General features: G+C 49.6%; 1 protein-coding gene across 1 annotated transcript in view; it reads left to right on the top strand.

Annotated features, from left to right (window-relative positions):
- The window catches only part of COL23A1 (collagen type XXIII alpha 1 chain), a 406,940-nt gene that overhangs the window by 367,851 nt on the left and 26,985 nt on the right, over positions 1–12,104 (top strand). The window contains exons 6-8 of the mRNA XM_019964762.2: positions 9,076–9,102; positions 10,545–10,571; positions 11,942–11,968. Coding sequence (XP_019820321.1) covers positions 9,076–9,102; positions 10,545–10,571; positions 11,942–11,968 — 81 coding nt within the window. The remainder of the gene's footprint in view (positions 1–9,075; positions 9,103–10,544; positions 10,572–11,941; positions 11,969–12,104) is intronic.

Below are 12,104 nucleotides of genomic sequence, written 5' to 3'. Positions count from 1 at the left end.
AGAGAATTCAAGGGCCTGGTGTCATCAGGCCTCAGTGTCATCAGAGATGAGCCCAGAGCCACCTCCACAGACCAAAGCCACGCCTGTGGGTCAGCTCCGTCCCCAAAGTCAGGCCCCCACCCTCTGGTCTCTAAGTATCTGCACATCACCATTCTATGTTTGCCAAGGGAATCTTCTTGGCATCATATCTAACCACGTGTATGCTAAGTCATTTCACTCATGTCCGACTCTTTGTGACCCAATGAACTGTAGCCCGCCAGGCTCCTCTGTCCATGGGAGTCTCCACATACAGCTCCAGCTTTGAATTCCTGAGGAACTCGTAACTTTCCTTCAGCCTCACCGTGGGCATTTCCAAGGTTGGTGCTCTTCATGCCCCCTCTGCCATTACTCTGAAACTACAAACTTTATCAAGTCCCAGGAGCCAAGGGCCCTGTGACCCCAAGTACAGACAGGACCCCGGATTGAAAACTTGGTTTTCTGCCATGTAGGGGGTTTCTCACAAACTAGTAAGCTGGGAACCAAGGCTGCACTCTCAATGATCCACTGGGACAGTCTTGGAGGTGGCAGAAGGGAGCATCCTGCCTGGAAGGCAAGAGGCCCCTGGTCACTCTTAGGAGGGGGCTGCTGAGGTCTGGCCTTCAGAATGCTCTCAGAGACAGTTTGTGGCACTGAGTTTTCCCCTCTGGGGTCAAAGCCAAGGGAACATCCCCAATCTCCCTTCTGTAACAGTCATTTCTAGAAAAGGGGGGCACCGTGGCACTGCATGCCTTACATCAACTGGAACTGGGCCTGGCAGAGGGTCAAAGTGAAAGAAGGTCCAGAGAGCCTTTCGTCTCCTCACTCAGGGAGTCAGAGGCACCAGAAATCCTGGAAGGAAGGCAAGGCCTATGAGCCTTCTCCCCAGATTCCCTGGATAGCCATCCGTCACTCCTGCTGTCCTGTGCTACCGGCGAGAGAGAGCATTCCACGGAGAGTAGGGCCTATTTCAAGCCCTTGGACAGTCCCACTGGCTCAGCTTCTTCATTTGTCGGAAGGGATGTGGCACCAGGCTCCCAGAGCTGTGGCAAGGGCAGATCCATGTAGGAAAGGGAGTCAGGTCCAAAGCAAGCCCTGCTCTGTGTCCTGGCCTTTATCAGGAGTGTCTTGAACTCATGATGCAATCTAGTTCCAAGGCCAGCTCATGTCACCAGCTGCTGCTGGTGACTTAGCAGTGAGGTCTGCTGTGTTCTGCCCCCTGGCATGTGAAGAAAAGAGCTTCATTTAGTTCTAAGCTACACCTTAGTCTCTGTTTTGTTTTGTTTCTTGTAATGAAGACTTTGGAGATCTACCCTCTTAGTAACTTTCAAGTATACAATACAGTGTTGTTAACCGGAGTCATCCTTGCTGTACGTTACATCCCTAGACCTTGTTTATCTTGTAACTTGAAGGTTGTACCTTTTTACCTTTTCTTCCATTTCACCCACCCCCCTACTTCTGGCAACCTTCAGTGTGTTCTATCTATAAGCTCGTTTATTTTGTTGTTGTTTGGTGTTATATTCCACATATAAAAAGAGGGTTTCACTCACAGCTCAGTTGGTACAGAATCCACCTGCAATGCAGGAGACCCTGGTTCGATTCCTGGGTTGGGAAGATCCCCCGGAGAAGGGAAAGGCTACCCATTCCAGTATTATTGTTGTAGCCACGCCTTCTGGGAAACAAACTCACTCAGAAGGACAATGCAGATAGTGGAGTGCAGTTTATTACACCGGCGGGCCCAAGGCAGAGTCTCCTTTAGCCAATGACCCTGACCAGTTTTTCTGAAAACCTTATATACCCTAAGTGTACATGCTCAAACCCACCTCCCCAAATTCCCTGAAACTAGTCTGAACAAAGGAAAAGAAAGATACAATCAAAGTTAACCCATGATTCATATGCCTTAAGCCTAGGTAGTTAACAGTGGACAATTATCAACAGGCCTGTGGTCATACCCCAATAAGCACAATAGAATTTATGATTCTATTCGGTTACACAGATAATTAGGGTATTCTTTTAGGCAACAGAGAGTCCAGGTACGAGCCTTGGGGCTCTTCCATCCAGGGGGCCTGGTTTTCCAGTTGGTATGTCGTTTCCATAGATACTGGGCATAAAGCTCAAAGTCCACAGTCCGGCCCAAGATGGAGTCCTGCTTTCAAGATGGAGCCTGTTCTGTCTGTTTCCTCCTTCATTCCCCACTCGTGATGCTCTTAACTCAAAGTATGAGCATCATTCATAGGGATATATTGCATCCTGACTCTCCAACCTCCAATTTGGGAGAACGACATCAACCTTTGGGTTACAAAGTTCATAAAACATTGTAAAATAAAGGGTCCACAAAGCAGAACTATCAAGGCAACTGTAACAATGGTAAATATAGTTTTCCACACATCACCCTTCACCTAAAATAGGACCAAAGTCCAAAAAGGAAGATTATCATCAAACATAACTTTTACCTGACCTTTCATGTCATCTAGGGTGGCTGATATATAGCCAGATAAATCAGGAATATATACACAACATTCAACTTTAATTATAGCACAGGTCCCTCTTTGTACTGAAACTATGGTTAGTCTTAAGATGATACCAGCAAGTCCTTGTACCAGCAGTTGATTGTAGAGCTTCATCTCTGTTTCTTCTTTAAGATGATCTTGGTTTCACGGGGATCAGTGGGGTCCTGTTGTATAGTCCACTCGGTGTCCTCTGGGTCTGCGTGGTATGCTCTCTTCACCCTCATGTGGAAGATCCAGGGAGTGACACCTGCAACTTTAACTGCAGTAGCGCTGGTTGGAACAACAGTATATGGACCCTTCCAATATGGGGCCAAGGCGTCGTGTTTCCAGTCCATGACCGCACCTGATCCCTGGGCACAAATTCGTGAATCTGTTCCCCAAGGGGGAATGGCACCCTTTCTTGTACAAACTTAGTTACCTGATTTATTATTACCCAGTTGTCCATCTGCTGTGAAATCTCATCTCCCCTTACCTGAGGCAAATTTGTTGACACCTGTTTTATTATGGGAGGGGGCCTCCTATACACAATTTTGTACGGAGAAGAGCCATGGGACTGTGGGGTCATCCTGAGTCTGAGCAGAGCCGTCGGAAACAAGTCCACCCAGGAGCAGTCAGTCTCTATGATCCACTTGGAGAGTCTCTTTAAGTGTCCGGCTGGCTCCTTCCACCATCCCAGAACTCTGGGGCCTATATGCTGTATGTAATTTCCACTTGATCTTTAAAGTTTTGCTTACTGGTTATACTAAATCAGCTACAAAAGCCGGGCCATTGTCTGATCCAATGCTGGTAGGAAATCCAAATCTGGAAACTATCTCCCTAAGCAGGCACCGGGCTACTTTTGATGCTCTTTCAGTCCAGGTAGGAAAAGCTTCTACCCATCCCAAGAACGTACATACCATGACCAGCAGGTAATGGTAGTGTCAGTGAGGTTTCATTTCAGTAAAGTCCACTTCCAGGTGTTCAAAGGGCAACGTGCCTTTTACCTGAATCCCTGGAGGTTTCCGTCTGTGCCGAGAGGCAGCATTGACCTGTGAGCAGGCAGTGCGGTTCTGAGATTTTGTCCTTTTGACAGCTGGAGGGCCTGGATTAGAGCATATAGTTCAGCCTGTTGAGCGGACCAGTGTGATGGCAGAGAGCGAGCCTCAACGATGGTTTCTTCCGTGACTACTGAATATCCTGACAGTCATTGTCCTTGTTTCACCAGGCTGGTGCCCTTGGTGTACAGAAGCAAATCTGGGTCCGGGATTGGCTGGTCTCTCAAGTCAAGTCTGCTGGCATATTTCCTTGCAATCATGTGAGGACCCACCTTCTCCCACAGGAAGGACAGTGGCCAGATTCAGGGCCTGACAAGGCTCAGTAGTAACATGGAGGTTCTCACATAACAGTCCCTGGTATTGAGTAATCCGGGATGTCGACAGCCATTTATGGGGGTCCCCTCGCAGGAAAATGTTGACCTCGTGTGGGATTTTTACGAACAAATCTTCGCCCAAAGTCAGCTTGGTTGCCTCCCGGACCAGTAAGGCAACTGCAGCAACTGCCCGTAAGCATCCCAGCCACCCAGTGGCAACACTGTCCAGCTGATTAGAAATAAGTCACTGGTCTGTCCCATGTCCCCATAGTCTGGGACAACACTCCTGTAGCCACCTTGTCCTTTTCAGTCATGTAAAGAGTAAATGGCTTAGCAAGGCAGGTGCTCAGGTAATTGTACCGAGTTTGAGTTCTATTACCAGTGGGACTTGTTTTGCAAGCCTGGGGAGGGGGTGAGTTGTCTTCTGCTCAGGCCTCAGGGAATTGTTGAGTTAACTCTCTCTTTTGACTGTTTAGCCCATCCGGTTTCCTTTCCGGGAGATTGTGCAACCTCCATTCATCTTGAGGGGTTACGGGAGAGTTGGATACAATCTAGGAGGTCCAGCTGAGGTAGAATTCTGGGGGAGTTGACCAGAGGTCTCCATTGCTGGGATTGGAGCCTGCCGAAACCGTGGCTCTAGGAACTCTGGGAGAGCTGGTGGAAGAGCAGTTGCTGCTGCAGGACTTCACCTGGCCCTGGATCAAGCATTAAGGCGGCCTCCGGTCCTGGTGGAACACTGAGAGGCAGGCACGACATTATCCAGTATGGGGGAGGGGTCAGGTCTTCCCCGTCCAAATCCTGTAGAATTTCCTTTTTTATCATCAGTCAATTTTTGTGCCACTAATATTTTTCCCTTTCCCTTCTGAATACAAAATCTTGTCCAAGTAGGAGGATCTTGAGCTAACCCTAGCCATGAGTCAATATATGGATATTGATCCAGGTGTCCTGGCTCTCCTGTGACTACTGTATAGACTCTTCCACTATTTTTAAGTTCATGGTGTTCTCTGGTGGCCATCCATTCGACCTCACAGAATATGCGGAGGCAGTTAGGCGTCATTTTGACCCCATAGTCTCCTCCAAATCCCTTCTTTAAATTTTTAATCATGCACTCCAATACACTTGCCTTAGATTTACTTCCCCCACATCTTGCTTACCTTCTCGGACCTTCTACTTTTCCTTTTCATTCTGTCTACGAAGTTCTCAGTACCCTATGTACTTCTGATATTTCCGCTCAATGACACTTAAATTGCCATTCTGCCTCCCTCCTAATTGGGTGAGAATAGCCTTACCTGCCAGATCCCAGAGGAAGAAGGGGGATTGGCGTGTCTTCACCTGTCGGTCAGCACAGCCGAACCAGAACACCACGTGATTGAAGACTGTTTCTCCCTTAACTTTTAAAGTCTGTTCTGCTTTGGTGGGCTTGATCAGGTGTGGATTAAAATACAGATGGGTTAAATATCCCACGTCCCAGGCTGTCTCCGGAAAAGCCAACTCATACTCACTTATGTATCCCCCTCCTTCTAGCCTGACAATTCCGAGGGGGTCACAGCAGATGGGAGACCTCCTTGGGGAGGGCAGAATACGAGCACACAAAAACCAAGTTTCTTCTCCTAAAAATCCCCTGGGAATTGCTTGGTAATAATTTTCCCCAAGACGGTGTGGACACCACCTCCTAAATGACCTTCACAAATTTCCTTCCCAAGCCCTAACACTATCGTCAACCTGTGTACCAAGCAATCGCTTCCACTTGCCTATTCCAGGCTCCTGTGGGCCCATGCCCCTTATAGTCCCTCCCAGGGGGGTAATCAGGCCCCCTCTTCCACCCTGCTGGGTGGGTTCCTCCTCACCTGAGCACTCAGTTCCCCTGCTGCCGTCCACTACCTACTAACATGAAAGGTCCAGGCACTGAGAAGCAGAATCCTTCCAAAAGGGCGAGGCATCTTACCCCCTCTAGAAGATTCCAGCCGCAAGGCCTCGGAGTAGTCCCAAATGGGACTTGTCTCCTCAAAGTGAGGAGTTTCCCGGCCCATGCACCAAATGTTGTAGCCACGTGTTCTGGGAAACAAACTCACTCAGAAGGATAATACAGATAGTGGAGTGCAGTTTATTACACCGGCGGGCCCAAGGCAGAATCTCCTCTTAGCCAAAGACCCTGACCAGGTTTTCAGAAAACCTTATATACCCTAAGTGTACATGCTCAAACCCACCTCCCCAAATTCCCTGAAACTAGTCTGAACAAAGGAAAAGAAAGATACAATCAAAGTTAACCCGTAATTCATATGCCTGTATGGATGTGAGAGTTGGGCTGTGAAGAAAGCTGAGCGCCGAAGAATTGATGCTTTTGAACTGTGGTGTTGGAGAAGACTCTTGAGAGTCCCTTGGACTGCAAGGAAATCCAACCAGTCCATTCTGAAGGAGATCAGCCCTGGGATTTCTTTGGAAGGAATGATGCTAAAGCTGAAACTCCAGTACTTTGGCCACCTCATGCGAAGACTTGACTCATTGGAAAAGACTCTGATGCTGGGAGGGATTGAGGGCAGGAGGAGAAGGGGACAACAGAGGATGAGATGGCTGGATGGCATCACCGACTCGATGGATGTAAGTCTGAGTGAACTCCGGGAGTTGGTGATGGACAGGGAGGCCTGGCGTGCTGTGATTCATGGGGTCACAAAGAGTCTGACACGACTAAGCGACTGAACTGAACTGAACTGAACTGAAGCCTAGGTAGTTAACAGTGGGCAATTATCAACAGGCCTGTGGTCATACCCCAATAAGCATAATCAGATCAGATCAGATCAGTCGCTCAGTCGTGTCCAACTCTTTGCAACCCCATGAATCAAGCATAATAGAATTTATGATTCTATTCGGTTACACAGATAATTAGGGTATTCTTTTAGGCAACAGAGTCCAGGTACGAGCCCTGGGGCTCTTCCATCCAGGGGGCCTGGTTTTCCAGTTGGTATGTCATTTCCATAGATAGTAGGCATATAGCTCAAAGTCCACAGTCCGGCCCAAGATGGAGCCTGTTCTGTCTGTTTCCTCCTTCATTATGGCCTGGAGAATTCCATCGACTATAGTCCGTGGGTTCACAAAGAGTCAGACACAACTGAGTGACTTCCACTCACTCACTCACTCATAAATGAGATCATGTGGTATTTGTCTTTTTCTGCCTGACTTCTTCACTTAGCATAATGCACTTCACAGTCCAGCCATGTTGTTGAAAAGGCAAGCTCCTCTCATTCTCTTATGGTTGAATAGTGTTTTCGTGTGTGTGTGTGTGTGTGTGTGCGCACGCGCCACATCTTCTTATCAGTTTATCCATCAGTGACACTTAGGTTGTTTCTCTGTTCATTATTGTGAAAAATGCTGCAATGGAGGTGCAGGTATCTTTTTGAATTATTGTTTTCATTTTTCTTGGATAAATACCCTGACGTGGAATTGCCGGATCATAAGGTGGTTTTGTTTTTTATTATTTGAGGAACCTCCATACTGTTTTCCCTAGCGGCTGCACGGTTTATTCCCATCGGTAACACACAGGGCTTCCTTTTTCTCTGCATCCTCGCCTTCTTATTTCTTGAAAAGGAAAGAGTGTTACTTAGTTCCAAGCTGTATCTTCGTCTCTTTTTAATTTCCATCTGCATTATGACTTTTTTAAACCATGCAGAATAAAGAGGGGCAAAGTGTGCACTATGTCTGGGCTCAGGTCAGCAGGATGGACAGACACACTCAGGGCCTGGGCACAGAGTCTGCAGTGGCAACCACTCTGGACAGGGTAACTGGGGGTCCAGGGACAGGCAAGATCCAGTGGGCAATGGGATAGAGCAAGGAAAGTTTGAACAGAGGAATACAAGGGCAGACAAGAGGGGGAGAGAGTGGCCAGAGCCCAGGTGAGACCACTGCCAGGGCTTAGTGTGGTATAGGTTTCTGTGTCCACACAGAATTGAAGTCCCTGCCATCTGGGCTCCAGTTCCCACTTCTGGCTGCCTAGCCTCGGGCAATGCCTTCCCCTCACTGGACCTCAGCTTCCTCCTCTGTAAGATGGGAATGATAACACCTGCCTTACACAGGGCTTCTGTTACAATTCAGGCAGAGTATAGAGGCCACAAATAGCCCCAGAAGAGACGCAGGATGGGACTGGGCCCTCTGTGTTATGGCAGCTGGGAAGGCCAGGCCAGGGTGAGGGGTCTCAGGTAGAGATGCCCAGAGGGACATGGCCTTATCAGGACCGGAGCCCGTGGTGGGTAGATGGGGGCAAGGCCCACTCTTAGTGGACTGCTGAAGAGAAGAGCCCTTTCATACGGATCCCGGTCAAGATGGCCAGGAGCTGGCCCGAGGAGACAGGCCAGCTCATGCAGCTCCTGCTGAGCTCAGATGGCAGGGACTGAAATTGCACCTCACAAGGAGACCCCAGGGCCTGAGCCCTTGAAATGGCCCCATTCCCCCTTCTCCTGGGACCCCAGCTGCCCCCAGGCTATTGCCCTGACATCCAGACCCTTGACTTGAATGTAAAGCGAGTGGCCAGAAGCACTTAGGGGACCAGCTTTAAGAACTGCCCTGGTTTCCTTCCTGGAGTGAGGGCCTTGAGCAAGGGCACCAAGGGGTAGCCATTGTCACGGCATCTGGGGAACTGGTGGATGACTGTCTGCCAGGGCAGTCTAGAGACCCAGCCAGGGAAACTGACTGTTTACGGCTAGACCCAGCAGGCAAGGGTTGGTCAAGACCAGGCAGACCCAGTCCATGGCACCCCCATTGGATTCCTCTATTCCCCCACAAGGAGGTGGAGCTCAGCAAGGCTTCGTCAGGTGTGTAGACAGGTGAAGGGGAGATAGTGGAGGCTTCTGTGCAGTCGTCACTGGCCATCTGCAGACACCACAAAGCTAAAGCTCCACCATTCAGAGTCTCAGGCATGACACTCATTCCTGAACCACTCAGCCTGGCGGAGAGAATGTGGTCACATGTCCAAATCCTGTGGGGTGATGGAGGCAGGTGGCTTTGAAGGAGAAATGGGCTCTGTTTTCGGAGGAAGGGATCCTGGGCAACAAACAACACAGAGATGCCCCCAGCCTGAGTCCATGTGAAATGTACCCAAGACCATGAACTCAGGGCAGGCTTTGGTCTCTTGTCACCCAGTGCCTCTGGGTCATAAAACACAGAAGAAATATAACCTCTGTGCTCTCTCTGTCTCTCTTTCTCGTTTTCCAGGGGCCACTGGGTCTGGATGGAAAGCCTGTAAGTGATAACAGGGCAGTTGTAGGTGTCCTGGGATGGGGCTGCCCCTGGGGTTGGGAATGACCATGGATGCCAGAGGGAGGAGCCACTGAGAATGTGGTTCAACATGGAGAGAAGCTATTTGACTGTCAGAGTTGAGTTCGAATCCAGCCCCACCCCCTAGTGACTGTGCAACCTTGTGGAGGCCTTTTCACCTCCCAAGCATGAGACTTCTTTTTTTGTCAAACAGTCATATTAACTCTCCCCACAGGGATGCTGGGAATGCAAAAAACTGTGAACAACACTCCCTGGTGTCCAGTCAGCCCTCAAAACACCTGCCCTCCCAGCAGGCCCTCAGCACATAGCATACCCTCATACAGTCTCAGGAGTTGGATGGTGGACATCACGTTGAAGGGTTTTCAACACCTGGGTCAGAGGTGGTCCATGGGTGTCCTTAGCAGAATAAATAAGATGCACCGAGATAGCATAATTAAATTAATAATTGGATATGGATGGAAGAAAGGAAGGACAGATGGATGGATAGATTGATGGACAGATGGACGGATGAGTGGATGGATGAGTGGGTGGAAGGAAGGACAGTCAAGTGAGGTAATGAATCAAACACTGTACAGATAGTTGGATGGAAGCAAGAGTAGATGAGTTTGTGGATGTATAAATGCGTGATGGTTGGGCAGACAACTGAGTGAAAAATGAATGGATTAACAAATGATTGGAGAGCTGACTGATGCTGGGTACATTATTAAAGGATGGGAGGAAAGAACCCAGTACCTAGACAGATGAGTTGTTGAAAGAGTGAATGAGCGAATCCATTACTAGCTGAAGAGAACATGATTTGGGATGGAGTGATCCATCCCAGTGATCAAGGCCCCTGACCAAGAGTGTGAACGCCAAACTGGCCCCACCGCAGCCTAGCCCCAACCCCAGGGTCTCTGAGCCCCACAGTCAGTGCCTTGTGTGTGACCTGACCCGCTTCCCTAGAAGTCCTGGTGTTAATAACTTGGCAAGACTGAAAGAGACACATTTCCCTGCAGCCAGAGGGTGATGGCAACCACCGTGGCCTGCCAGAAGCCACCTCCACGTTCTCACACCTCCAGACCCAGGAGTCAATGACTCCTCACTGGTGTCTGGGCACAGCGAGGGCTGAGCAAGGAGAGCTCTGTTCTCTAGGGGGAGTGCCTAGCACACTTGCCCCTGTTCAGAGAGGATGCCAGTGACTGCCCCAGTGCCCTGTCTTCCTCATGGTGAGGACTGAGGTGCAGAGCTTCCTTGGGGCCGGCACGGGCAGCTAAAGGCTGATAGGCTCACATGTCTTTTCACTCAGCCACCCACAGCTCTGCGCAGCCTCACAGGCCTTTCTGCCCTCAGAGCCTCAGGGAAACCAGAAGGGGGTCAGCCTAGTCCTCTTCACTCACCCATGTTCTTTCTCTATATTCCTTCTCCAGGGACTTCCGGGCCCCAAAGGGGAAAAGGTAAGTGCTGCTGGAGGCTGTCCAGATATGGCGGGCTGAAAAAGGAGGCCAGAAACCTGCCTTCAAACCCCAGTCCCAGGATGTGACCTTGGGCAAGTCACATCCCCTCCTGGAGCCTCAGTTTCTTCATCTGTGAAGTGGGGTTAGTGGTGCCTACCTCCTAAAATGGTTACAAGGCTTACGTGTGACAAGTTAAAGTACCTGGAGGGTTGAATCTGAATTCTTCTGGCACCAGAGTGTAACAAATCTCAAAGCGTAGTCTATCCAAAATGATGGGTTTCCAAAATTATCAATCCTGAAAAGAGGAAGGTACCAGAAAAGCCTGGGGAATTGAACACTGTTGATGGCATTCTTCGTGGGGAGAACACTTCCCAGGAAAACAAATGGTAGAGAGCTAGCCCCAGGATATTTGTAGCTCTTTGTGAGAAGGACTTCCCTGGCATTTGGGCACTAAATGTCACAGTCAGACTCCTGGAGGGCTGGGACTCCAGGTGCCTTGGAGGGAGCAGGAGAGAGGGGAGACCTGTGTGTCCCACAGTGGAGTCAGGGGCCAGAACAGCCCTGGGTGTGATAGAACCGACAGACACTTCTTAAGCAGGACAGGGCCAGGCTGTGCTGCGCCACCCACAACCCCCATTGCCACGTGCCCTGTGTAGGTCAGAATAGCCAGGGTTCCCGTCCCCCATCAGGGCTGAGCAAGGCACAGGATCTGGTGTTTGGAGCCTCAGGTGTGCATTCCAGCTCCACTCAACTGTGTCGTCTTTGGCAAACTGCCCAGCTCTGTGGGCCTCAGTTACTCCATCTGTAAATTAAAACCAACTTCTCATGGAGAAGACTGCGCAAGGTAACAGACTAAGTGTTCTTTGTAGATGAACAAAGAATAGGCACCAGTTGGCAGGTGGAGTGGTTGCCTTCATGCCAGTTCTGGCTAATGCCACTGAGTCGTAGAAATGATGAAGGCAGGGAGACCTCTCTCTTGAAACCAGAGAAAAATTGTTGTCTTGGCATCTACTGCTACATAGCACGCTGCTCCAAAGCTTGGTGACTTCAAGCAGTGAATCAGTTATCATCCATCATTATTTGGAAGTTCGCGGGTTCTACTCCACTGTGTCTGGAGGCTAGCAATAGATAGCTGACCGCCTGACTCCAAGCCCTGGATCTGCTAGCTGTGTGACCTTGGGCAAGTTACTTAGCCTCTCTGTGCCTCAGTTTCCTCCTTGGAAATGGAGATAAGGTAGCGTCTGCACGTTATTTTTATTAGGATTGGAGTGAGACCATGTATATGAAGCACTGAGCGCAGAGCAAATGCTCCACACATGTGAAGAAGTAGTAGACGTACTGGTGATAGATCATCCTGTTTTTGTTCCTAGGGCGCACCAGGAGACTTTGGCCCCCAGGTAAGACCCGAGCAAGACCCTCCCCCGACCCCGCATGGTTTGTTTTATACCATAATAAGTGTTTCTTCTGGATCCCTATGCTGATCACAGAAAGAAGGGAGTGACAGCCCCCTCCCCACCCGTGGTCTATCTTGCT

The sequence above is a fragment of the Bos indicus genome, chromosome 7 (assembly GCF_029378745.1).
Source record: "Bos indicus isolate NIAB-ARS_2022 breed Sahiwal x Tharparkar chromosome 7, NIAB-ARS_B.indTharparkar_mat_pri_1.0, whole genome shotgun sequence".
Taxonomy (NCBI): domain Eukaryota; kingdom Metazoa; phylum Chordata; class Mammalia; order Artiodactyla; family Bovidae; genus Bos; species Bos indicus.
This window is presented reverse-complemented; position numbering and strand designations above follow the sequence as displayed.